The sequence below is a fragment of the Eleginops maclovinus genome, chromosome 5, assembly GCF_036324505.1.
Source record: "Eleginops maclovinus isolate JMC-PN-2008 ecotype Puerto Natales chromosome 5, JC_Emac_rtc_rv5, whole genome shotgun sequence".
NCBI classification, from domain to species: domain Eukaryota; kingdom Metazoa; phylum Chordata; class Actinopteri; order Perciformes; family Eleginopidae; genus Eleginops; species Eleginops maclovinus.
In genome coordinates, this window is record NC_086353.1 from 9,300,488 (window position 1) to 9,323,881 (window position 23,394).

The window sequence follows — 23,394 nt, forward strand, 5'->3', positions numbered from 1 at the left end:
TTTCAAGTATTTGTGGGCATTGTTTGCCTTCATTGGATAAATACTAGTGGGGATGAATTGCAACAACAATACAGTAGGAGTCTCCAGCCGGATGCAATCTAGGAATATTTCAATACCTCAGGTTATTTTCATTTTTAAATAAATAAAAAGGCATATTATGAGTAAATCCAACCAACCGAGCAATCAATATTTTTCCCACAAATGCAACATGCTTGAAACGACTGCAATCAGAGGTTGTGTTTGGGGTCATAAACTGGTAAACGTGACGTGAATATGATGTAAAACTGCACTTACAAGTTGATATAATAAACATGCATTAGTTAAATCGTTATTTCAAAAAAGCTTACATAAAACAATCACATCCCAGCTTGGAAAAAAGGAGATATACAGTTAGATATAAAATACCTCATTGACGTGCCAAAACAAAAACTACCAAATACATTTATATTAAGAAAGATATGAGCTTAATGCTGTTTGTCCTTGTAATAAGATACGTAATTCAGGCAAATAAGATATTTTGTTATTCTAGATATTACAGTGGACGTATTTTCCCTGCTCTGTGATTGGTCAGAGAGGACCAGCACCCACCCCCTTTTCTGACCACTCCCCATCCGCGTTGTGTTCACGTGACCTTCTCGGCTCTATCTTGCAAAGTTAAAAACAGACTTTGTTTATCTTGCAGGTTGTTAGCTGAAATGCTCTGCGACTAGTTAACCTACTTCAAAGCCACATTATTCTACTCTTCCAAGCCTTAAACGCTGAGAAGAGCGCGAAAAGCTGTTTTATTTTGCTGCCTTACTATTTAAAAATTCTGCTATCATTGTAATTAAATCTCATTGCTTTTTTTTTTCCTGATTTCTGCAGCTTACACCGTGCAACACGATAAAAAAAGGTGTCAGGATTGCAATTTTTGTTCTACAGCAATTGCCATTTGTCGAAGACAGTTCTGCATTAAAGATCTTGTTCTGGCTTTTTGTTTTAGTGTTTTTTCGAGAAGCTCCCCGTGAGGTTTTTTAATCGAGCATTTGGAGAGCGCCATGGCGACCGAAGTGGATACGTGGTCCTCTGCTCCAAAAGCCGACGGTGAGTAACTGAATCCACGCTGGCTGTGTCTGTGTATGGTTCATCGGTGCAAAGTGTCAGTGAGGCACCGATGGGCCTGCTGGCGTGCTCTGCCTAATCTATTGTCCTGTATGGGATGGGCTGCAGCGCCAGCCATACTCCACCATGTGCTCCGTTAAAATCAAACACACTCTCACACACACATCGGGCACTGCTGGTGCAACAATCACTTCACACTAACGCTTCCTTGCGTTATTCATGCTGCAACTAGACCCACACAGGTTTCGCATTTTTTTGTTGTGTGATTTAAAGGTGCTTTGTTGTGGTGGTGTTGTTGTTGAACTGCTTGGTACATTTAACCCTTTCGCGTTTCTGATTGGACAAGGACACCACGCTTACTTCCGCTTTGACAAGTCGTTGTTTGCACACACACTAGCGCTGCTGCTGAGTGCATTTCTATACACAGATATGTTGTTTTCCTGCTGTTTATTTTTGACGTCAAACGACTACATGCATGATTAAGACTTGGCGTCCTGATTTTTAGCTATCTCTCTTGCACATGCATTTGAAATATTGTATGGTTCCCTAATCGCCTACTTGTGTCAACACAACACACGATGCACGTCCCCTTCCAGCATTAACAGAAATATTTTTTATAAGGAATCGCTTACAGAACACGATGTTTTATGCGTGAAAAATACAACAACACGAATCACAATCTGAGCAGCAACGAAGATTAAGGAATCATTTGTCTACATTGTCTGAGCAATGCGTGAAATCTTGCTCAAATGTTTGATATCTGAGTTTATGGTACACTGGGTCCCGTGTTTTTTTCTCTCTCAGATTTACGATGACGTCGACATGTATAGCCTACTATATGAGCCAATAGGAAAGCCTTACATAATCCATCCCTTGCTGTGTATTTAAAACTTACATAAGTAGTAGTATTGTTAGAACCGTAACGAGTTATGTGCGGGTGACTTTTGGCCTCACACATTAACAGAAGTAACTATTATGAGATACTTGTACTTTACTTGAGTCTTTCCATTTTATGGTATTTTGTACTTCTACCCTACTACAATTCAGAGGTGTATGTATGTATGTATGTATGTATGTATGTATGTATGTATGTATGTATGTATGTATGTATGTATGTATGTATGTATGTATGTATGTATATAGAGTACCTATTTAATCAACACTTGAATAAGACTTACGTTATACCTAGTGAACATTCTCAAGTTACCCTGCAAAGTAAGTAGCTGCACCTTTTCAGCTTTGATAACACATTAATGCATCAATATTTAATAACAAAACATATTATATATATATTATTCTGAAATGGGCTTTTCTACTTTTACTTGAGTATCACTTTGATTGCAGGATTTTTACTTGTAACAGAGTATACCTACGCTCTGGTACTTGAGTACTCCCACCTCTGCACATTAATTGTGTTACACTCACACACACATTCAAGGTGTCACGGAGGAAATTGTTGCATGTAAGAAACCACATGGTTTCTTACTGGTGTGTTATGTTAGTGTGTGAGAAAGTAACCGGTGCTTCAGGGCACAGATGGCCTTTTTTGCATGAACTTGGTGGCCTTTTTCTCAAGGAAGGTCAGCAACGCTTGATTGAGCAGCCTCTGTTGATGAAGTGGTCACACAGACTGTCAAAGAGTCTATTGTCTGTGCTGGGAAAACAGCTCCTCAACACATTTGTGGGTCAATCTGGACCCTGAAGTAGCACAATAGTATTAAATATGTAAACCTTTATAGCACAGTCTGATCCAACATGGATAGTCCCAAACGATCAGTCACCTTGGCTTGGAATATGTCATTTTTATGTTAGTTAGGGATTTTTTTTCTAATATGAACAGATTATTGATAAATTATCATAGCCTAAAGCAAAACTGAAAGAAATGCCTGATATAGCTGCTGATTTAAATAATTGGTAGAGCACCATCTGTGAGAGCATTTCACTAACTCCTTGGGTGAATACTTGAGGTTCAAGCATTCTATAGAAACCCACTGACATACATGTCACTCCAGATATCTTTGTGGCCTGCTGAGTACATATTTTGTTATTGTCTTGCCCCTTTTCTTTTGTTAACCCCCCCTTTCCCCCACATACATTCATGAAAACATGTTTGCACACACCATCCGCTTGGTGTGTGGCGTTAGACGCTCAGTTTGGAAGCTGAGCAAACAACCGGTGCAAAGTAGAGTTTTACTGTGCCTCACTGGATGTGATTGTCTGATTAAAAACCACGTTACCTGCCTCTTAACCGTTTATCTAAGTAGCTCTAATCCTTTATGCACCTCCCTGAGCACGTACTTTATCTGTGTTGTGGCTCTGCAGCTGTTACAGAGGTTGACTCAAAAAAGTATAGGCCTAGTCAGCAAAACAGTAAAACTTCACATTGAATTTAGTATTTTTCCCTACCTGGATAAATAAAACATTACTGGGATTCACCCTTGTATTTTTACTTTTGGAGCGTGTGTGGCCACTTCCCTTGCTGACATAATTATAGTTATTTATTTAAACATGAATCACCTTGGCACACAAAGTTTACATGATGTGTCTAAAACATGTTTTTGTAAGATTCTGCCCCTTTCATTAAAGGAAATGACAGTTAAACCCCTAAGATGTCCACACCCTTTCTCGCCTGATAGATAAACGCCAAAGGACAATATACAGTACGGCAGTTTTTTTAATCTTCTATTTTGTTGTGCAGATAGTTGTTTGACCTTAGAGGCATGTGATTTCTGTGTGTAGGTTGACAGAGGAAACACTTTTTCATCTAAATTAAAGACATAGCAAACTGAGTCCTTTGGTTAGTGCAGATTAAATCACTCACTGCTTGCGTACCTTCTAACTATAAACAAGGTGTCCACAAAATGTATATATTGCGTAAACTACTGGTAGTCCTAAATATTTGCAATATATATCTCACAATTAGTATGGATTAATAAAGAAGTGAGTCAGTTTGTAGGCTTGAGTTGCATTAGTTGCTGTCCTGTTTAAAATCTATATAGATCCTCTGATTTTAGTTTCAACAAAACTTTGATAAATTAGTTAAAATTAGAAAACATAATTATAAAATCATAATCTCTGAATATGCAAATGCTCACCACAAACATGTGCCTGCTTGAAACACTTTCCACAAAAACTGCCCATATGCCTAATGTAAGCAAAAAACAACATTCCTCCTTTTAGCAGAGTAGTATGAACAGCCTTCTTGTGTTAAACCTTGAACATGCATCATTCTGCACATACTAGTATGACATTTTTGAGCAGAGGGGGATATAAATAGTGCTGATTTGGACAAATTCACCTAAATTGCAATACTTCATACTTATAGTTAAATTAATATTCAGGCTCCCTTGCTGTGGACTGCTTCCACACAACATGTAGAGCAGAGGTCCTCTGCTGGCCCTGTATCCGGATGTGTTTGAAAACTGGTTACACTGGGGGCGGTTTTGAAAACCATCATGACAGCGTTGTGTGGTTTGGTATAATTTTGTTGTGCTCCGGTAGTTTTGACGGCTTTAAGACAGCAGAGTTTGTTGCTGCAGCTTTTTGAGACGGTGTAAATTGAACCTGTACACCAGAACTTTTCTGAAGTCAGTCACATGATCTCTGCAGAGTTAAAAAAGGACGTTGGCTCGGCTGCATTTTTTTTCTTCTCATTTAGCAACTCTTGTTCTTAGGAGACAGTTCTGACTTTCTGCCTTCCTACTGTTCTGCTCTTTTCCAAATGACTGGTTGTTTATTTGGCATGTTGCCATTGGTAAGTTTCCAGTTTAGTGTGCTGGCAGGCCTTGTGGCATACATGAGGGAAGAACAGGAGGAGGACATGACACATGGCCGGTTGTTTACAGATTCTAAAACCCAGGGTGTGGTGCTGCTCTTACTGCAACAGGTTAATTTAGGGAGGTGTCCTGCTTTGTACAAAGGTGCTTTCTTTTAATTTGTTATTCACACTCCAGGAAAAACATTTACAGTCTTTGTGAAATTTTGCGTTTATAAAAAAGGTTTCAAGTTAATAGTTTTTTCCTTTACCAAAATTATTATAATTACCAATGTTAAAACCATTTGGTACTTTTGCTGCTTACAGACAGCTTATTTTTCTATGAAGTTAGTTTGACTTTGGTCCTGAAAATTTCCCGTCAGTCCCTCGTGTGTTTTATACATGACCTGTAACATATAGGGCCATAACTCAAATTGAGATTTGGTCCCTTGCACAACTACTGTAAGTGTTCATTACACCCTCAGACATTCCTCCTCCTCCTCGTGCTCTGCTTATGTACTACAGCCTGGTCATGTGACCAGCCCTGGCCCAAAACATGCCATATGTAGTCAGGTCCACCCTAGCTGCTGCGGACCGATCGCGAGAAGACAGAGAAGGGAAAAAATCAAACAGCGGTGTCAGCATTTCTCAGGCATGTGTTCCTGTTTGGTCCCTCCTCCCATGCCTGCAGTAAAACTCCAGTCCCACATGTTGTTGTCGTCCGAATACCTAGTAGATGCAATATTTTGTTATTGTATACAATATTTTTTATCACGCTACAGAATAGTATATAAAGTAACTTGATACTAAATGTCACACCTACATTTTAACGGCTGCTGCTAGGTGTGAACAGTCTGCGTGTATACATCTGTGCTGCTGATCCTCCTGTGTAATCTTTTGTGTGTTACCTGACCTTTGGCCTGATATGCAAAACATGGCCCTGACATATGGAGCTGGCTTTAGCGCACATATCCATGTTCTGCGCTAGTGTTGCTGTGGTGTAAAGGTTTTGGTGCAGTTTTCTAATACACCTTCGATAGCCATACATATGAAAATGTCTCACTATTGTCATGAGATACGGATGCATACCAAACCCTGGAGTTATATTTGTTCACGTTGAGCAACAACATGCAGAACAGAACTGTCTTTTTACAAGAACACCAGAAATGTGTCGGTAGTAAGCTTTACGCTTGTTAGGCTTGTAGCCAGCCTCAGATTTACTCTTGTTAAGTGTTTAACTACAGTTGTAAAAATGGCATAAATCTGAAATTAATTCACTCACTGTAATACGATTTACCATGCATACAACTGACTCCAAATGTGTTTGAACTGCAGTGCTTTCATTCACAAGAGCTTTAATGAGGTCTCAATGTGCACTATGACATTGTCTTGGTAAAGGCAGAACAGTTCCCCAAATGGCTACTATTGTGTCCACATAATTTATGCAAGATGGTATACCTAACTGCCCAATAATGTTATTATTGCAGTACAATGAAACCGTTGTTTGCCATGGTTTCATCGTCTCATTTAGGTAAAATATAAACCATATCAACCCTTTTCTGACCACAGGGGTGTTCTCTTTCGAAGACAACCTGTCCCAGGAAAACTGTCCCTACACTGTTGATGATGAGTTGCTGAATGAGGCGGAGGTGAATGGAAACTGGACCCCTCAGGAGAAAGCGCTCCACGAGGCGCGACTTAAAGCCAAAGCCAAGCGCCGCCTGCGCAAGTCTTCATCCCGCAACTCCACCAGCGAGTCCTTCTCCGAATCAGGAGAATTGTCTGGAGGTGACCCACACAGTCCGAAGGGCAAAATCAACACCAGCGACCGCAAATCCAGGGCCGGCAAAGGCAGAGGTCTGCCAAAAAAAGGTACGTTTGAGCTACACTACACTCATAGCCATGTTATAGTGGCCTAGAAGAGGCGTTGTGTTCTCTATAAAAATGTGTGGAGCAGCGCCCAAGACATGTGCTCCCCTTTATTACTTGTAAATGTAGAGCATTTTTGTGTTAATATACAGATGATAAGCTGTATAACCTAAACAAACAGATGGGCAATAGAATATCATCAATTTAAAACCTTTAGCTGATGTGCTGATTGTTGACATTAGCAATAATGTTGGTTGGAATTGTGTTGCATGTTTTCCATTCCCTGCACCCAATGTGTTTTCATTTAATCATAATGGTGAGCCTGTCTTTACGGTTTGTGTGCTGGTTGTCTGCAGGTGGGGCAGGTGGAAAAGGAGTGTGGGGGGCTGCGGGGATGGTTTATGAAGATGAGGAGCCCGATATGCGAGACCCAAACTACGATGAATCTTCTCAGGTGAGCGAGTACAGCACATCTGGATTTGTTCTTAAAATTCATTAATTGTAAAGAGTTGAGACTCTCACAAAAGGTTTGTTTTCCGTGCTTATTTTAATTGCATTTTTTAAATTAATCTTTCAGTGTTTTTGGAGGGGGTATTGTATGTCTTTAGAGACATGTGTGGCAGTAAAGAGTTGACAGGAAATGAGAAAAAGGGAAATGGGAAATGAAAAATGATGCAGACATGACTTGAATTGGGGTCTCCAATGTGCCCTGGGTTTTGTGCTTATAACAAAAAAATTGTCATTAAACATTGTCTCCGTTTAGCTGTCTGTGGGTAGATGCAATACTTACAATTTTAAAGTAGGGCTGAAGCCAGTCAGATGTTTTTCTATCATTGATTAAAATTGCAACCTGCAAGATTTCGAACCTAAAACATTTGCCAAAGATACTTGACAATTTTACCTGAAACGACAAAGATAAAGGGGGAAATTAGTTCTTTCTTTTGCACATTAGAGGTTCATGCAATATTTTTCCTTTACCTGAGTGTCAGCAGTCTGTACACACACTCTCTGCGCTGTTTTGCCGCTGATGAAAGAGCAGAGGTTAGTTTCTCAGTTGTTGTTGTTGGGCCAATGTGTTGTGCAGAGCAGCTTTTTGTTCCAAAGAGGCCCAGTGATCAGAGCCGACACCTATTATTTCTTGTGTCAAACAAACATGCTGATGTTGAAGGGCTGCTGCTCAAACACACTGAATATAAAAGAGGCTTTTTGTGTACACTTTCAGAAAACATGCACATGCTCTTTCATTTCAATGAATTACACAATGCATCGATCACTCGGATGGCGTATGATCAAAGAATATTATTAATCAATTGCGAAATGTGGCTCTATCTCAAAACGTCTATATGATTTGGCCAATACTTAACTTAGAAAACACATGATTGTTTCCTCCAGGTGGATCCATGCCATCACAATAAACAATATTTTTTAATCTTTAACCCTGTTATCGCTCAGATGCTGAAGGTTGAGTTTGTTTGCCCCAGGGTCTGGTCAGGCTGACTTAATGCAGAGTGGGAACAGAGCTTCTGTCAGTGAAAAAATGATAACAGTTTTGGGAAAGGCCCAGTAAAGCCTGTTTGATAGGACTGTTGTGGAAAGATTGATTTTTAAAAAGGGAATGGGGACAGAGTTGCACCCAAACAAAAAAAAAAAAAGGACATGTACAGATATTGCCCTTTGAACCAGCACGAGGGGGTCACCTGATGGATTTCTCGATGGTACAGGTCATCCTGTACATGGAGAAATGCCCCAAAAAATGTAGTGGAAACTAAAACATGCCCCCTTTCCTCTTCTTTGATTAATCCTTAAAGAAAAAAAGAATTGTCAATTACAGGTTCAGTTTTTGCCTGTACTTAGCCATGAAGTGTTCTTTGGATTCTCTCACATCCCCTTCTACAGTCCACATTTTTTTTAGGCAACAGCTTGTAAAACAGGGAAGTGATTACGCGTTTTCAACTTTGGTAACAATCCTTCTTTTCCTGTTCTATAAATGTAGTCTTATCAGCACCGGTCAAGACAATGAAGTGATTATCTTTTTATGGTCAAGATTTTACAGGATATTAAAATGGGTGCTAGCTTTTATTTTTTAAAAAGAAAAAAATCCAAAATAAAAGTCAAATGTTTTGAATCTAATCTCATTATTTTACCAATGCTTCATTGTTCTTCATGTAAAAAAAAAAACCTAACCTGAAAACCGGATTTGACACTAATGCAAACAGCTGAGATGAAAGAGAGGCTTATATTATATCACCACAGAGGGATACCATGGGGACTAAAACTACAGGCGTTTTCAACTTTTCTAACTTATAGTTAGTAGAGGTTTTTAAGACTTGCATTGTGCATGAACATTTGCAATGAAACCTTGATAGGGTACATTTTAACTATCTGTTTATTTGGATAACTGACGGCTTGTAATAATGAATGTACATCCAACTTGTTGAACATACATTTTTGCATGGATGGACTGATGATGTGCTTGTACACAGGGGGACACAGTTTACGCAACAGTTGTGCCAGAAATAGATGAGAAGGAACTGGAAAAAATTGTGAACCCGATTGTACAGGAGTACTTTGAACACGGAGACACAAAAGAGGTCCAGGTAAAGATTTCAAATGAAGCATTTCCTCTTCCCATCCCTGCTGACCACAAATGAGCAGATTTACATTTATGGACTGATTAACCATAAAATGTAGAACATGTATGCACAGATTAAGTCAGTACTGATCAGCGAGTGTATATAGTTCTGTAACTACATAACAATTTGTACTTGTTTAATTTAAACGTTATTCAAACTTGATTAATTGACAACTTACCATAATGTTGTTTGTCCTCTCGCTGTCAGATGTTGCTGAAGGGGCTCAACCTGGGCACACATAAGTATGAGTTTTCCTCCCTGGCTGTGTCCCTGTCCCTGGAGGGCAAAGCCAGCCACAGAGAGCTGACCTCCCGCCTGCTGTCCGATCTGTCGGGCAAGATGCTGTCTCAAAGTGAAATGGCCCGTGCCTTCGACAAGATCCTCAAAGAGCTACCAGACCTCATACTGGACACACCAGAGGCTCCACAGGTAGGTGTTAACATTTTGTCATATTGCTGTACTTAAACAATAAACAGTACCTCATGTGGAGATGCATTATGATGTTTTTTTTTGTTACGCCTCACAGATGTTAGGCCAATTTGTAGCGAGAGCCATAGCTGACCACGTCCTCCCCATGTCTTTTCTGGACTTTTACAAGGGCAAAGTGGACTGCGAGTATGCCAGGTGAGCTGAGACAGGAAAACTCAGATTCAGATGCGGTAGCTTCTTTAAAGAAATCCAGTTTCTATGCAACGGTTCTAAAATGTGTCATATTTCCTCCTCCTCTGTGAGAGTTTCTACTTTTCATTTTTGAAGAGGAGCACATCTTCCTTTTTCATTTAATGACTAAATGCCCAATTAAGTACAACCAAAAAAAATTGTGTTTTTTTTCCCCCCCAGAGTGGCTTTAGACCGTGCCGAAGTGCTGCTGAACATGAAGAGGGCGATGGTTCGTCTAGATAATGTGTGGGGCGTTGGTGGAGGCCTGAGACCTGTCAAACACCTCGTCAAAGAGGTAAGATCATTTTAGAGAACAATAAACTGATGAGTCACCTTCTCATTTCCATATTCAAAATGATTTATTTATAAACCATATCAAAGGAGGTCAAAGTGTTCTGTATTGACAAGCTTTGCTTCTTTATTGACATTACATAAGGTAAACAGAAGGCCAAAATGCATGCTCGGAAGAGTGCCACAGGCCAACCCTCTGCTATTTTGCATTATCAGCAGAGCACTTTTCTCCCCTGAGAATTTGGTATTGGCCCAGGAAGGGCAAACATGAATACACACCCTATCCTTTAACTGACACACACACACACACACACACACACACACACACACACACACACATACTTTTCACACCACATGCACCATATTGTTCTATAATCTGGAATTTCTGGAATGATTTGTGCTAATGTGAGTTTGTGTTATGTACTTTTAATTTTCTTCATCTTGTGTAACTTATGCATTTTAGGGATTTAGTGCTTGTTAAGCAATTGCATTGTGGTCCATGTTTTCTCAGTCACTGCATTGTGTAAGCTTCAGTGGCCCTCAGAGATGCAGGCTTCCACTTCTTTGACTTTCTTTCGGATTCCCTCTGACTCTTCTTATCATTTCAACTTTTACGGCCTCTCCTGTCAGTCCTGCATGTCCATATTACATCCCTTATTTATATTGTTTTCCCAGATGCTCGGACAACAACACATTCCCACAGCTCGGTGAATTAGACCCAGAGTTGACTCACAACTGTCCGTGTAGCTTTGAGGGTTTTGAAGTTTTTGCTCCCCTTCAGATCTCAAGTGGTATGATTAATTGTTCCAAAAATAGGTTTTTAAACAAAGTTGTTGGTGCATGTGCAGATCAGTAAGAGTTATATAACAAATGAACACTTAAAAATAAAGCAGAGACTGAAACATTTAAGCACACCTCTAAATACGAAGAAATATTATTTTGAGCTGACTTCAGATTGTCAAATATATCAGACATGTGTGCAGAGTGTTATTTCCCAAGGAAGTCAGGTTATTGCTTTAATAATCCCCCCATATATATATATATATATATATATATATATATTTGGGCTTGAGGAAATACTTTTGAGGAACGGTTAGTTTCAGATGTTATTGAGCTCTCTGTTCAGCTCTATCTCTTATTCAGTCTTGTGAATAAAAAAATATTGGTAAAGATCGTATCTTAACTTTTTTGTGTAGTCACAATATACTGGGTTTGTTGAAACAAAGTCTTGCACGAGATGAAGCCGAGGTCTGTGTATCTGAACATGGGCCATTCAGCATCATTTACATTTAGACATAATTATTCCGTCAATTGTCATGCCTCAATCACCGACCTCGCTCGGATTTTCTCTTATTTAACGGAAAAAGAAACAAACATTTGCAGTAAATTCTGTTGCGTCCTCACGGAAAGATTCCAAAGGATATTTATTACTTTTGAAAAAAACATCCATAACAAAGTTATATTTGTGTGTGTTTTGGTTCCAGATGAACCTCCTTCTGAAGGAGTACCTGATATCAGGAGACGTGTCGGAGGCAGAGCACTGTCTGCGGGACCTGGAGGTCCCACACTTCCACCATGAACTGGTCTATGAGGTATTGAACACATGTTATTGTCATGAAAAACCCTAAACACTTTCTCACATATTCATCAAGAAAACAGTCAAACAAAAGCAACAGAGTGTTTGGCACACTTGTGCAGAATGAGTAGTATTTGGAGGTATTACCAATATTTGCAGAGATATGTCAAACATATCAGACAGCCCAGTGAAGTGAATTTGATTGGAAAACTAGTAACTGGTTGGTGACTGTCATCACCTTTCTCTGCCAAGGACAGCATGTGTCTGGCAGAGACAATCTCTCATTTGCAATTTATGCATCAACAGCTCAGTCCAAATAAATCTTAAAATTAAAACTCACTTTGCATAAACTGGAACTGCCTATCCTCTGTGCTAATTTCACTGTGATTATGTTTAGGGTGTAGCTGAGTGAACATACTTGGCTCTGTGTGTTATCTGTTTTTGTAATAAAAAAACAGGTGATAAACAATAGTTTACCAAATGTTTGATCAGGTTTTACGTTCTGGACACAATGTACGGTACTTTAGTGCTGTTCTTTTAGGTGCAGCATATTAAACAAAAAATTAAACAAAGGATTCACCCAGCTGGAGTTGTTTTAGCTTATCAGATTGATAGTATCTACAAATGAAAATATATTAATTGTTTTACATGTTAGGTAATGAAACTACAGCGCCTACTTCTTCTCATGTTTTAAAATGTGAAACACTGCCACTCTGTGGTGAACTCTGCAGCTTGCTTATCACCAATCATTTTTGCTCATGATTCGATGCCACTGGTATTTTACTTGAGTATAAGATGTTGTTCAACATAAATAAAGAAATAATGGCAACACTTTTTAAACGTTAGGTGTTGTATTCTCCTTTTCAGGTTGTGGTAATGGTGCTGGAGTCGAAAGGAGACACTGCCAGTCACATGATGATAAAGCTGCTGCAGTCCTTCTGGAAAACAGGCCTCATCACTGTGGATCAGATGAACAGGGTCAGTGACTTCTTTAATGTTCGAGTATCATAAGTTATAAATATAATTGTTCATGAAACGCATGAGTTTACCAATGTGTATGCTATTCTCTGTGTAGGGTTTCCAGCGTGTCTATGACGAGCTCCCAGAAATCAACCTTGATGTGCCGCATGCTCACTCCATCATGGAGACCTTTGTGGACCTCTGCTTCCAGGAGAATGTGATCACCAAACAGCTGCGGGATGCCTGCCCTGCCAGGTGAGCTGGCATTGAATCAGCACCTCACCTTTTTCTCTTCATACCTCAAAACTAAATAAGTCTTAATGGCTGTTGTTGTTGTATCGTTTAAACAAAGATTTGGATCGATTTTCTGAGGGTTTGTTGTTTGTCTCTGCATGTCATGTTTTGCAAGCCCACCCACACCCACAAAGCTCTGCAAGATTGCGACCTGCTCTGTTATTAAGCACAAAAGGTGCTTCATAGTTGCTCGTTAAGTGCTTTATTTTTACCCTGATTTCAGCTGGGCTCTCTAATGTTCACTCAAAAATACAACCAAAGAAAAGTCTCTTTCACTGGCTGCACTCAATGACAACGTCCAGGCCACATTCTGTGCAATAGGTGGCTGATTTAGATAAAAATACTCCTCAATCATTTTTACTTCTGATTCCTCTTGGAAAAAGAAAAGGTTTTTTTTGTACCTCCTGCTTGCTCTGCTTTAGTTCATTTTCACCTTTCACCGTTATACTGGTATTTATATACATGTATTTATATATGTTATGCTGTTAACCTGCCCTGTTTCACGACTGCTGTCTGTGGCCCTCAGCCCCAAAGATATTTGTTCCTGCTTAAGATGCAAATCTATGAAGACAAATCTACCAATTACATTGTTATAAAAATGTGATCATTTTCCAAAACCTCTGAGAACTGTAGCTTTAAGTATTACTTCATCCAGTATAACAGTGTAGCTCATTGATGTCTTATTTGTTTATGAAAAAACAACGGAACTCTATGCCAAACAGAAAAAGACAGGCTTTGACAACTGAGACAACACGTGTTGTAAGGATCGATTCAATTTTGGTTTTATTACTCCGTTTGTTGATGACAAGAAGACTAGCTTTTTAACCTTGATATCATTTGTATAATTAAGATGTATAATGAATTTACACTTAACATGTTTCCCAATCTGTATTTCTGCCACCAGGGGTCGGAAGCGCTTTGTCAGTGAAGGAGATGGGGGAGTGATTAAGAGCTAATTCACAGGAAGAAGAGCAGCAGCAGCAGCAGCAGCAGGAGGAGGAAGAGGAGGGATGTCTAAAGGTCCTTACACCCAATTTCCTCTCCAGCTTCAACATGTTTTCCCCCTGAAATCGGGGCATGCTGGCAGTCTAAAGTTTCCTTATTCCTCTCCTGATAATGTTGTCATTACACAAACCAGCATTGACCTTGGTGTAAGTAGACTGAAAATGTGCGTAGGCGTTCAGTTCCATTCATCTTGTTGATCACAGTTTGTGACATTTTTTGTAAGAAAATTCTTTATTTTTGGGGTTGATACGCCCCCCTTGCCTCAGTCTTTGTACGTGTTTATCAAGAATAACTAGAGTCAGAGCTGGAGAAAGACGAGTAGACAGGCTGGGGTGTGTGGGAGATGAATTGGGTGTTTTGTCTGTTGCTTCGCTTCACCTGTTGCCAGGCCTCTATTTTTTTTTTTTCTTCAATGTTGAGTGCTATGGATAAAAAAAGCACTTAAAAGACAGAGCATACTCAACATTCAGAGCGCTTAGTAATTTGGCTCAACAACAGGATCAAAACCGCTTCATTTTCTCCTCAAATTATTAGAAATTATTTTAAGGACAACATACTTGGTACCTTCTGGTACAAGTGCTTTCTATTGATCCTTTATGAACAGTTTGTTTTGTTAATTTTTCTTTTCATTGCATCTTGGTTCTTTGAGGCCAAATATGAACTTTAGCAAAGCAGGAAAAGCAAGTGTTTGGCACTCGTTGTTGGGTGGGTATTTGAAAATTGCTTTATGGCAAATATACTTGAAAGCTCTTTTTTCTGAAAAAAAAAAAAAATGGGGTTAATGTGTGTAAATAAAACAAAATTAAGCATGCAATGTTTTGAGCACTCTGAATTTGCAATTTAATAAATCTACAGCTCAACATGTAGAAAGCAGAAGTAATCAGGAAGTTGACTTTGAACTGGTTTACCTGTCTACTTTGTCTGTAAAGTGGCCACCTCAACTTTGATTGACAAGCATATTCATATATATGCATATTCTATTCTGACACTGGTTGTAACAGTTTTTCATGTTGACGAAAGTAAAAAATGTGTCTAAGAAATATATATATATAATCTATTGAAAAGCAACAAAAAGAGTTTTCTGTATTCTTTTTGGTTATGCCCGCAGTATTGATTGATTGAAAGTTAACTGGGGTAGGTTGTTGGGCAAGTGTCGTAGAGATTTACATCTATCACATTTGTTGAACATTCATCAGTTGTGATCATAATTGTATATTTCCAGTTGTCTTTCACTTGCAGCTATATCTTCTCCGTGTCTCATTTCCCATCTTTCTGTATGAACAATGGTCGGAGCAGGTGTAGACATTTTAATTTAGAAGCAGTTTGAGGCCAAAGCTTGGATTTTCTTTTTCTTTTGACCCCATTCATGGTACATCTAAGATACCTGGTACCATGTTTCATGGCAAAGCTTTATAATGCTTACAGTGTAAATAAGTGGTTGAGGGAAATCATGTTAAATGGTTCATATTTTGGAAACTGGTGTTATTCGCAGGACATTCATGCATGCATGCAGCTGTCCACTGTCAAATAGAGACTACAATGTTTATGTTTTGTATTCCTACAATCACATTTGTACTCTCTACTTATTTTGGAACGATAACATGTTTAAAAACACTCCCCTAAACATTAACTTCATTTTATATATTTCAATAAAACTACATATTTCCCTCTACAGTTGTCATTTTTGCATTTTTTTTCCTCTTGTGCATGTCAAATGTAAATGAACTATTTGTATTATGATGAACAAGCTGGAGTTTAATCATTTTAGAAATGGGCTAAACACAAATACAGATCACCCGTAACTTTATTGATTTATGTTTCCGTTTTCTCTTCGTCTTAGTACTTGGTGCAATGACAGTAAAGTTGAATCTAGTCTCAAAGACATTTTGCACACTTACACTATGGAGCAAGTTGAATCTGTGGTAAATTCTATTTATTGGAGGGATGGACCTCCAAATACATATTGCTTTTCACAAACTGGTCAATTTGGAGAGTTTGGGCTATATACATGTAGCTCAAATCAAGTCTTGTTCAGACTACTTTAAAAGGATTTTAAAATGTATAAAACTAATTTAAATGTCAAAGATATTCAATTATTATTTTTTATTTTTGTTATTTTTTTAATTCATTTTTATTTTGTATATTTGTATTACTTTGTCATTTTCTTTGTGTACAAAATATATGAAGTTCATGTATGATCTTGAATAAATGTAGGGAAACATAAATATATACATGTAGGTCTGTAGACTGTAACGCCTACCTTAAAGAGGGAGTAGAAGAAGAAATAAAGTACACGTCAGTGGGAACGAGTAGTAACCAGGAAGTGGCTAGTAAGCTAGCAACGATAATGAACAGCTGAGACTTCGGTATTTTGACAGGTTAGTAACCATTTGCTCAATGAACATTAACATAGAAGTACTTATTGGTTGCATATTTACTAGCTTCTGACCAATTCATGCCACATTCTATAGCGACAGCCGGTCGGTTTCGCAAAATGTATATATAACGTTAGCTCTTCTAGCGAGTAGCGAGTAGTAGACCCGGGCGTCTTGCTAGATACAGGCTGAATCTGTGAGGAGAAGAACAGGTGTATGTCAGAGCTTCTGTGCCAAGTTGCTTAAATTGAACATGCAGAGTTTAAGTATAACATGGTCGCCGTACTTGCATAATTTCTGCCATCATACCCCATGCAACGTTAACACATCAGTTAACGTAAGCTAGCTAAACCGCTTATTTTAGCCTGAGAAGACGTGAACTGTTACCATCATTATTATTCTATACTGTCATGTATGCTCTAGTAATGTTAATAATCCCGTTGCTTTATTTGACAAAAAACTAAACTCCTTAGTGAAATTATTTACTTTTGCTTAAAATATTGTTGTCATAAATTAGAGTCCTTCAGTAAATCCTACATCCATTAGCTTGAGACATATTTTTGTTAACAATTTTTCGAAAGAATATTGGAAACACTTTCATATTGCAAGACTATTGATACAAACTGCAGCCTCTAAAATACAATTTCAACAAAAGACAGAACATTATAAGGGAGGAAATTAGCTTTAGTTTACAGTGCAAACAGGATAGCTGTTAAACCTGTATTTCTTCTGTAATGTGGTCTGCAAAATGCCTGATCTGTTTTTGTTGCACCACATTTTGTTTGTCTAGTTTGTTTAAATCTAACTCAGCTAGACCTTTGTCTATTTAAACATGTTGGTTTAATCAGATAGCCTCTTTAAGATTAAGATACATTTTGAAAGAAAAAACTGAGAGTTTACCTTTTTTGCTTTTTATCTCTTTACCAGTGTATTTAGTGTGATCATTCTTGGTGTAAAGGCCATGTTTAAATATTCATAGCATTTCATGCGCACAAAAATACTTTAAAATAACTATATCTCCCCTTTGTCTCCAGCTTCAGCAGGGCAGGATGGGCAGGCAGAGGAAGAGGGTGGTGACCGGTGAAGCTGCTCCCCCTCCAAGGAAAGATGAGAAGCCCGCTGCATTTCACCGTAAAGAGAAGAAAAAGAAAGTTGATATTGGCAAAGTCTTCATCAACATCTCCATTGGTCTTTGTATATTCAGCCTGATCTGGTTCTTTTACGCGCTTTACATGCGCTCCAATCTGGCCAAACGGGTAATAACCCTGCACCCCTCGCCTGCTGTCCTGGATGCTAACAGCAGCAGTGCCAAGGTCTCCACCGAGAGGTTCTGGGGCTCGTACAGGCCTCAGGTCTACTTTGGCATGAAAACCAGGAGTCCCAGGTCCATTGTTACAGGTAAGCTGACATGTTAGATGTGATATGAAAATGTGTCCATATTTGGACCATGTTTGCTATGATGACAAAGCAAGTTTAGCCCCACAATACCAAGTTGATAACCATAACGATAGTTTTTTTAACCTCTTAAACCCCTTAAACGATCCTGGGCAATACATTGAGCTTAATTTTAAAAAGTTTACATCATCTTACTTCAATTAATTGGATCCCAATTCAAAATGTATACAATTCTGTCATAGGGCCGGTATTTAGAAGATGCTTGTGGAGAAACAGAAGGGGGGAACTGGATATAAGGGTTTAATTTGAACCAAAATCCCAAACTATATCAAATCTTGTATCACAACCTGAGTATTATGCTGTTACACAATAACACAAAGTCTACATATATAAACACATTTACACAAGGCATTTGAACACAGAAATCTGTTTTATGGTTTATTAATGAATTGCTTTCACACAATAATTGCTTTATTGCATCAATCAAATATTCAGTGTTAAATTGCATTAGAACTGGGACATAGTGGGAAATAAGCCCAGGCACTCAAATTCAAGAACATTTTGGACATACTTCCTGGGACTATTTACCTGTTTACCCTGTCAGCCAATTTGGAAGACCAATGTTGTTTATTAGTTGAAGGCACAATGTGAACTATATTTTCTGATGTTGAGTACCAACAGTTAATCAAGCATGGCTGTTCTCCAACCCTGTTGGCCGGTAAGACGGTGCATGTAGCTAGTTTTGGGAATCATCATGAAATTGTTGACTAGTTATTATTTTCCAAATTGTGCATTTGTGCATCCTCTGTGTTGTATAATGCAACCAAATAACTTTCACTGCTACATCTCCCCAGGTATGATGTGGATGCGTCAATTTTCTGACATGGATGTAAACCTGAGGCATACTTGTGAGCAAGGGGATCGTTTGCAAGGCTATGGCTGGATGATGCATGATGGGATCACTTTTGGGGTCCAGGAAATCAGAGACAACGATTTTACACTAACCACAGAGTTTGTCAAGAGGATGGGAGGGAGTCACGGAGGAGACTGGACCTGGAGGATCACTGCCAAACAGCATGTGAGTGTGATTGTGTGTTCAGCCGAGCAGATGTTACGTCAACTGACCCACACATATTTTACCACTTGTTTAAAATGTACCATACAGATGTAGATATGTCTTCTGTTGAATTTATTTTATTCAAGTTTTGATCATTTTTGTTTTGTCTTTACCCTCCAGAGCTCGGCCCCTCAAGCGCCAGTCATCTCCCTGATGTTTTACACAGCAGCAGACACCCAGGGCTCACTGGAGGCTCACATTGAGGATAAAAGCCGCCTTGCATCCGTCACTGGCTTCTCAGAGGAGCTTGGAAACTTTAAGATCTCCTTCCGAAAGCCAGTTACCGGGGAATCATCCAGTGCCAAATATGCAAGGTAAATGCTTGATTACAGGAGTAGGTGTTAAAATTAGCTCAGCTCCAAAAGAGCGTGATGATGGAAAAGGAAGCTGAAGTGTGCATGCTATAGAATGACTGCCAGTGCTCAGTCTAATCAGAATGAAAAATGGAGAACAGAAAATCACTTAATATATTTCTTCCAAAAAAGTATTAAAAGAGCATACGTTGAGGGTTTGAAAAGCCATATGTAATAATCATTACAAAGGCGAAAACATTGTCATATTGCATTACCAGGCAATGGCTTTTCAAATGCATTTCAGGAAAGAAAAGATGCATATAAAATGCAAAATGGAGATTTAAAGTTGGATGAATTACACAATGTTATTTAGATCAAAAAACATTTGAATGTCCCTCAATTGTTGACGTCCGTGGGACTTTTCCTGAATCCCAGCATCACTCATCAGGATGGTACTTTAAAATAATATCATGTTGTACTGTTAGTACCTACATTACTACTTGGGTAAAAACTAAAACCAACCACTAGATGGCAGGAAGAGCAGAGCGTTCAGCATTTTGAAAACCAATTTAAAATATTAGGTCTTCTTAATTCTAAAAGTTTATGAACATCCTGATGAAGGAAGCAGAAAGCATATAATCTACAGATGAAAATGATCCTTTATGGCTCATTGTCGGACATTTACATTGTGGACTGAAGTGCTCATGTTAATTAATGTGCATTGTCCCTTCTCAAATAAAATAAATATATATATTTTAAAAGCTTAAAGAAGCAGACTCTTTCAACAAGGGCTGTAGTCTTCTTCTGAACGGCACAGATGTCGTTTAGTGAAGGTGTTTATCCACCTTCAGAAAGAACTGTTGTTTCAGTATTTTTTGGATTCTCTGCTGGCAACACTTACAGAGACCAAAAATATTTCACACTTTGATGAGGGCCAGAGGACACCAGCGTAGCAAAATGAAAAAGGTAGAGTATGCACTAATGGAAAAAGTTTAACAGTGGCTGAAGAAGACGGGTGATTTTAATTGGGAGCTTAAATATGATTTACTGTCATTCTTTCAATTCACTTAACCTCACCACTACAATATGAGATCCTCACGACTAATAGGTTATGACACAATGGGCTTCACAAACATAGCTAGTGTAATTGAGATTACTAAAGACATTTAAAGGTTTTTGTGATTGCGTTTAATTTCATAGATTTTAAAAGCGCCAAAAAGTTAACAATAGTGTCTTGTCTTTTCCAGCTACAACTATCTTCAGACTGTCTCTCCTGGCTTGGAGAAGCTGACTGACATTGTGAAGCAAAGTCTGAACCGCAGGTTTGTCTACAGCCCTCCTTCTGGGGAGAAGAGGCATTACATAGCTGTAGATACCTACAAGCCCCCCCACCACCAGAACCAACAGAAATCCGCTGACGCACGAAAAGAGAGTGACTTCGTTCTTCACCAGGTGACCGTCCAAATGCCGTTTCAGATCGAAGTTCTGTTTGAGTCTGGGAGTTTCCACAACCGTCCCAACCAACTGGTGGGCTCAGTGATGACTCAGGAGCTGGAGAGTAGGAAAGCGGAGTTCGACTCAAAGTTTGAGAAGACTTTTGGGCTGGAGAGCAAAGGCTTTAGCCAGGCACATGTTAAGTTTGGCAAGGCAGCGCTCAGCAACATGTTGGGTGGAATGGGATACTTCTATGGCCAGTCAGTGGTACAGTCAGTCTACAACGAATACCCGCTCCTGTATCCTGAGGGGGCTTTATTCACAGCCGTACCATCACGCTCTTTCTTTCCCAGAGGATTCCTTTGGGATGAGGGCTTTCACCAGCTGCTGCTGAGCAAGTGGGACCCCCAGGTGACACGGGAGTCTATTGCCCACTGGATAGACCTGATGAATATGGAGGGCTGGATCCCCCGTGAGCAGATCCTGGGAGACGAGGCTCGCAGTAAAGTCCCAGCTGAGTTTGTAGTTCAGCGTAACGAGAACGCCAACCCACCCACTCTGTTCCTAGCCCTTCAGGAGCTCATCGAACAGCTCTCTTCCGATCCAGAGAAGGCCACATCTCAACCGACCTTGCCTTTCCTCCGACGGCTGTTCCCCAGACTGAAAACCTGGTTTGAATGGTACAACACCACACAGACGGGGCCCCTACCGAACTCTTACCGCTGGCGTGGGCGTGACAAGGACACCAATCTTTTCCTCAATCCTAAGACCTTGACTTCTGGGCTGGATGACTACCCTCGCGCCTCACACCCCTCAGCAGAAGAGCGCCATGTGGATTTACACTGCTGGATGGCCTTGTCCTCGGGCATCATGGCGAGCATAGCGCGGCTTCTAGGCGAGCCACATCATGACTATGAGCTCTCCCACCAGGTGCTCACTGACAACAAGAAGCTGAATGAGCTCCACTGGTCAGATCAACTTCATGCTTTCAGCGACTTTGGCAACCACACCCAGGCTGTGTCCTTGCAGCAAGAGAAGGTTTATGTCCCCCCCGGACAACCTCGTCATCAGTTCCCTGTGGCGCGCCTCGTGCGCTCAGTCCGCCGCGCCCCTAAGCTGCAGTTTGTTAATGCTTTGGGTTACGTTAGCTTGTTCCCCTTCTTGCTGCACATTCTTACACCGGATAGCCCAAAGCTAGAACATATCTTGCGTGACATGAGAGACTCCAACAAGCTGTGGACGCCCTACGGCCTGCGTTCAATCTCTAAATCCGATCCAATGTACATGAAGCGAAACACAGAACACGACGCCCCCTACTGGAGGGGACCGATATGGATTAACATCAACTACTTGGCAGTCAGAGCCCTGCACCACTACAGCAACACAGAAGGGCCATACCAAGAGAAGGCAGCTGCTCTTTATGAGGAACTCAGGACTAACATCATCAATAATGTTTACAGACAGTATGTTGAAACAGGGTATATCTGGGAACAGTACAATGACAGCACTGGCAGGGGCCAAGGGAGCCACCCCTTCACCGGCTGGTCGTCCCTGACCGTATTAATGATGGCTGAACAGTACTGATAATGTAGATTGCATCTCATGTGTATAAGATATTGGCCCTCAGTTATCTGGATGTGACTGAAACCTCCCGAAATCAGGTGTTAAGATGTAGTTACAGGTCTGGTCTCGTTGATAAAAGTCAACACACTGAAATAACAACATCCAGCTTGGAAATTAGACATGTATGATCATATTTCAGCATTTAACCTTTAATTAAAACCACAGGTTTCAAACAGGTATTCTCTGACGGTTGATTTTCATCTAAGTGCAGCTACTCTGTCTATGCTGTATGTGGAGCCCAGCACAGTCTAGTGCTTCAGGTATACACTTAAGATTCATTTAGGAAACACTTAATGAACTCATATGCGCAATGCAATCTCATTACTTCACATTGCAACATTTAATTATCACAGTATTTTCTATAATATGCAGGAAACCGCTGGTCCACTTCTCTTAGGGAGCATGCTTACAGGGTATATATGAGCTGTTGTATAATAAGTCTTTATCAGATTCATCATTCATCAAGTGAGGGCCATTATTCTTTATTGTGCCATTTCTCTTTATCATACTGTATGTCTTCAGTTCTCCGTCTTAATGATTGGTAATTTTGATATTTAATTGTTTGATCAAAGTCTTTAAAAAAAGGTTATTGCGCCATATTTGTAAAGTTACTGCTTCCTAAAGCAGCCATATTTTTTACACAGCCTGTAGTTTGACTGGCAGGGAATACAACAGACTGGCTGTGACATTGTTTTTGTTTTGTTTAAAACAATAAACGGTTTGAACTATTTCTTTTGACATTTTTGGGTAATTTGTGTGTTTTACTTCCATGCACTTAAGCAAATCATGAATTTAAGCCCATACAATCTCTCCTTGAAATGCACAAAAAGAAAAGCATTTTCACCTGACGTGTCCTCGTCTTATTATTTGAGCTTCGTTGTAACGGCTCATCTCTGACACGGATTCACAGGTTTGTGGTAAATCTGTCACTCCTCTTGAGTTTCTATGGATGAAATGATCAGCTGACTCTGCAATCTGTCTTTGAAAACATAATTAATGAATCCTTACCTTAAT

General features: G+C 39.6%; 2 protein-coding genes across 3 annotated transcripts; both read left to right on the forward strand.

The window, feature by feature from the left end:
* The first annotated feature begins 649 nt into the window (after positions 1–649).
* pdcd4a (programmed cell death 4a) lies at positions 650–15,813 on the forward strand. Of its 2 annotated transcripts, XM_063883843.1 has the most exons (12): positions 650–892; positions 983–1,083; positions 6,425–6,727; positions 7,081–7,178; positions 9,208–9,321; positions 9,565–9,786; positions 9,884–9,981; positions 10,198–10,312; positions 11,793–11,900; positions 12,752–12,862; positions 12,960–13,099; positions 14,043–15,813. In XM_063883843.1, the coding sequence occupies exons 2-12, from the start codon at positions 1,038–1,040 to the stop codon at positions 14,092–14,094; spliced, it is 1,407 nt and encodes a 468-aa protein (XP_063739913.1). In that variant the 5' UTR covers positions 650–892; positions 983–1,037; the 3' UTR covers positions 14,095–15,813. The 2 variants fall into 2 exon arrangements, with proteins under 2 accessions (XP_063739913.1, XP_063739912.1); XM_063883842.1 differs by having other exon boundaries at positions 650–1,083.
* Positions 15,814–16,442: 629 nt separating this feature from the next.
* mogs (mannosyl-oligosaccharide glucosidase) lies at positions 16,443–23,108 on the forward strand. The gene is made up of 5 exons (XM_063884695.1): positions 16,443–16,521; positions 17,553–17,916; positions 18,768–18,991; positions 19,151–19,344; positions 20,571–23,108. The coding sequence occupies exons 2-5, from the start codon at positions 17,568–17,570 to the stop codon at positions 22,339–22,341; spliced, it is 2,538 nt and encodes an 845-aa protein (XP_063740765.1). The 5' UTR covers positions 16,443–16,521; positions 17,553–17,567; the 3' UTR covers positions 22,342–23,108.
* The last annotated feature ends 286 nt before the right edge of the window (positions 23,109–23,394 follow it).